Source organism: Trachymyrmex septentrionalis, unplaced genomic scaffold, assembly GCF_001594115.1.
Source record: "Trachymyrmex septentrionalis isolate Tsep2-gDNA-1 unplaced genomic scaffold, Tsep1.0 scaffold148, whole genome shotgun sequence".
NCBI classification, from domain to species: domain Eukaryota; kingdom Metazoa; phylum Arthropoda; class Insecta; order Hymenoptera; family Formicidae; genus Trachymyrmex; species Trachymyrmex septentrionalis.
The window spans coordinates 741,620-744,968 of NW_017304631.1; the positions used below are offsets into that span (position 1 = coordinate 741,620).

The following is a 3,349-nucleotide window of genomic DNA, read 5'->3' on the forward strand; positions in this document are numbered from 1 at the left end:
ATTGTTAAATTATAACAATCAAAGATTGTAAAAATATTAGTGAACCTAAAGACTTTTTAAAAGTCTGCTTTTTAGACGATCTTCAGAATTCGTGTTAGAATTCAAGATATAATTTTATTCATAATTTTATATGTAGTATAATACGACAGATATCGAAAACTCGAAATATGTGCATATAACATACATATTAAAATACAGGTATATACATCAAAGTACACGTGGCAAAAAATTGTCAATAAAATTTCTGTGTGAACCGAAGCGAATTATAGATCGTCTAAAGCAAACTTTAAAGCTAGTCAATTTCGTTCTTTGTCGTTCGAAAAAGGCCAGTGAAAAGTGGTCTATACTAAAAATTCGTCTAGCTGACCTTTTCAATGCTTTGAACTTTTAACATCAAATATTTTAGCAATCGTATATATATCTGGTTAAAATTTTATTTACGTGAATCCTTGAAATTAAACGAAAAATACCTTATATTTTTTATCGTCTTTAATTTAAAAAGTTATGACTTTAATCATGTATTCCTACTAAAAAAAAGTTATACGTCTACTCAGTTTTGCTAGCAACGCGCGCGCATATATCGCTGTATCGTTGGTTAACCGATGTAAGCGCAAGTACTTAAAAAAAAAAAATACTTTTTACCGAGTTACGCTCATAAGTAAGTGGGATATAAACTCTTACCCGTCGTTCGTTCCGGTATTTTACCGTAACTACCTTAACGCAATTAAAGTAAGTCTACAAGAAAATTAATAAAAGCGCCTCAGCAAGTCGCGTCAGCGGAAGTAGATCGGGAAAGACGCGGAATTGGCTCGGAAGTTAGACCCGTCGTTGGTGTATCGACTTCGTCGGTAGAAGCAAGTTCGTCGAACTATTCTTCAGGAACGTCGGACATCCCTTTCTCTGCGCTCGGTAGCGGCAGTTTGGCGTTGATTAAGGCTAAGATGAAGCTTCAGGAGTTGCAGTTGCCCGCTCGCTAATACGTGGCCTGACAGTTTCAGTTCGTAGACACATTTCTTTTCCCTCTAATCTGGCAGTAACGGAAGTGCGACAAGATACGTAACGCGATGAGATAATTTTTCATTTCTTCGTACATATATACACGTTTGCAATAATGTAAGCCATTTGTTCAATAATTTATTATTTAATTCTTTCACGTTAGATTTTTTTTTTTTTTTTTTTGGAAATGGAATAGGTCACATCAATTATAACATTTGAAATTTGTTTAGACAAACCACTTTAAAATAAGAAATCAATTACTCCATTTGACTTTAATGATATTTACATGCGTGATTTTTTTAAGCACGTGGAATATGCATGTTTCAGTTCAAAAAAGTTTATTAATAAAGTATCTCTGCGTCGCATTGAAAAAGTTGAGAGATATTTTAAGATGGTTGAAAATCAACAGCAAAGTTTCTGGTTACGAAATTTTTAGGAAGAAACTTGCGACAAAAATCGTGAGAGCATCGAAAGACGGGCTGAGTGAATTTATTGAGTTGAGAAAAGTTTCCGACCGATATTTCAATTGTTATTTCAATTGAAAGATTGTACTTTTAACAGCGAAGAAACATCGTCAGAATAAATGTATAAAGCGCGCAGCAGAGGAGATTCGACTTCGACGAAGAGAAGAGATAACATTTAATTTGAACGCAAAGTATATTCGAATTTAAACGAGTTTCTTCCACGAATCTCATTGCCGGGCCACGTATCGTCCGATTGGTAAACTCATTCAGATTCAATATTTGCGTAAAACGAAGCTTTTACCAACTGGACACAATTAATACTTTGACAGCCATTAATTGCCGATTAATAATGTAGGGACACTGCCGCGCAAGCTGCGATAATACACCACGCTCGTATTATATTATCGTTATTATTATTTCCGATTAATTATTATTGTTGTTATCGTGCCGGGACGAGGAGGACCAAGGGAGAGAAAATAAAATAAAGCTGTTGTAAATTGGCCAATTAAAATTTCTCTCTTTGAGAGGATTTCTAATAGAAGTATATATATAATACGGAGATGCCTTTTTTAATTACATGTTTAATGTGTTTTCTCCAATTCATCTGTTTCATCTAGTCGAGAAGGAATTTGCCCTCTTTATCTCGTGTTGAGTTCAATCGGGAAAGTAATAATAATTTTTACCAAATAGAGAATTATACTAGATCAATTGAAGTGTCTGGTTCTTACCTCCTTGCTGACCATCATGGCCGTAGGCATGTACCTGGTGGAGCCGCAAATAATGCCCAGTTGATAAAGGGCGAAGATGAGGAGGAGGCCCACCAGACAAGCGATGGGCCCCTTTCGGCCGCTGCGGCTCGACAGAAACATATCGCCCGTCGTGCTAAAAACCCACCTCTCACCAGGTGCTCCGTGAACAGTTTACTACCTCATTGTATCTGCAATTAAATACAATTCCTCTTAGTTCTCTCTTTTAATTTCTTTTTTTTTTTTCTTTCCAGAAGATGGACTTTTCTCAGATATTATAAAGCGTTAGAAGTTATAATTTCCATTGAGGGCAAGATTAAAAATATCATTCTCACGTTCTCTAGTTCTCGATAATCTTAAAGAAAGTAATAGTCTAGTTATAGACTTAATTCCCAATCGGATCGCAATGAGTTAATCTCTAATTGTCTACGAGTTTTTCATAGAAACTTTAAACGACACTTATAAAATGGTGATCTTTATTAAATGTCAAATTCAACTCATTTATTTCCTTACGTCATTCATTTCTACGTATTTCTTTAGGACTTAGTCTGAACTGGGACCGGAAAGGAATTATTCAAAAAATTCACGTACGGATCAGTAAGTATCACCAATTTGGCTCGCGAACGGAAAAGAATTAACTCCCTTTCGAGATCGAAGATTCCGGACCAGATTGTGACACGATAAGTGAAATAGCGTGAAGAAATCTTGGTCAATTTTTGAAATTCACTGATCGTTCCGACATCTCACATCTCGGTGTGAAACATACGCGCGTAACTCGTTTTACCGTGGCTTTTCTATCCACGTTTTCTTTCTCCCGAGCCACTTTCCCGACTCCCATGAATCTTACCCGGTTCTTCTGGACATGTGCCGTCGATATTGTTTTCGCGCTCGGTACCTTAAGCTTCGTATTTGTCTAACATGTCGTATTGTCGTAAAATTGATATCCGTGCAGCACCGTAAGGTGTAAGAGAAAAAGAGAGAGGGAGAGAAGAGGAGAGAGAGAGAGAGAGAGAGAGAGAGATCAGTAATGGAGTCGATGTTTACGACGTTTAGCATTCACAAAATATTAGTCACCTTTCGTTCGCTCATTGGGGGTATCTCAATGATATATCCTTAAAATACACGCCCAGCCGTGCTATTATA

General features: G+C 36.5%; 1 protein-coding gene across 1 annotated transcript in view; it reads right to left on the bottom strand.

Annotated features, from left to right (window-relative positions):
- The window catches only part of LOC108745707 (protein-tyrosine sulfotransferase), an 84,606-nt gene that overhangs the window by 3,995 nt on the left and 77,262 nt on the right, over positions 1–3,349 (bottom strand). The window contains exon 4 of the mRNA XM_018482014.1: positions 2,178–2,397. Coding sequence (XP_018337516.1) covers positions 2,178–2,329 — 152 coding nt within the window. The 5' untranslated portion in view covers positions 2,330–2,397. The remainder of the gene's footprint in view (positions 1–2,177; positions 2,398–3,349) is intronic.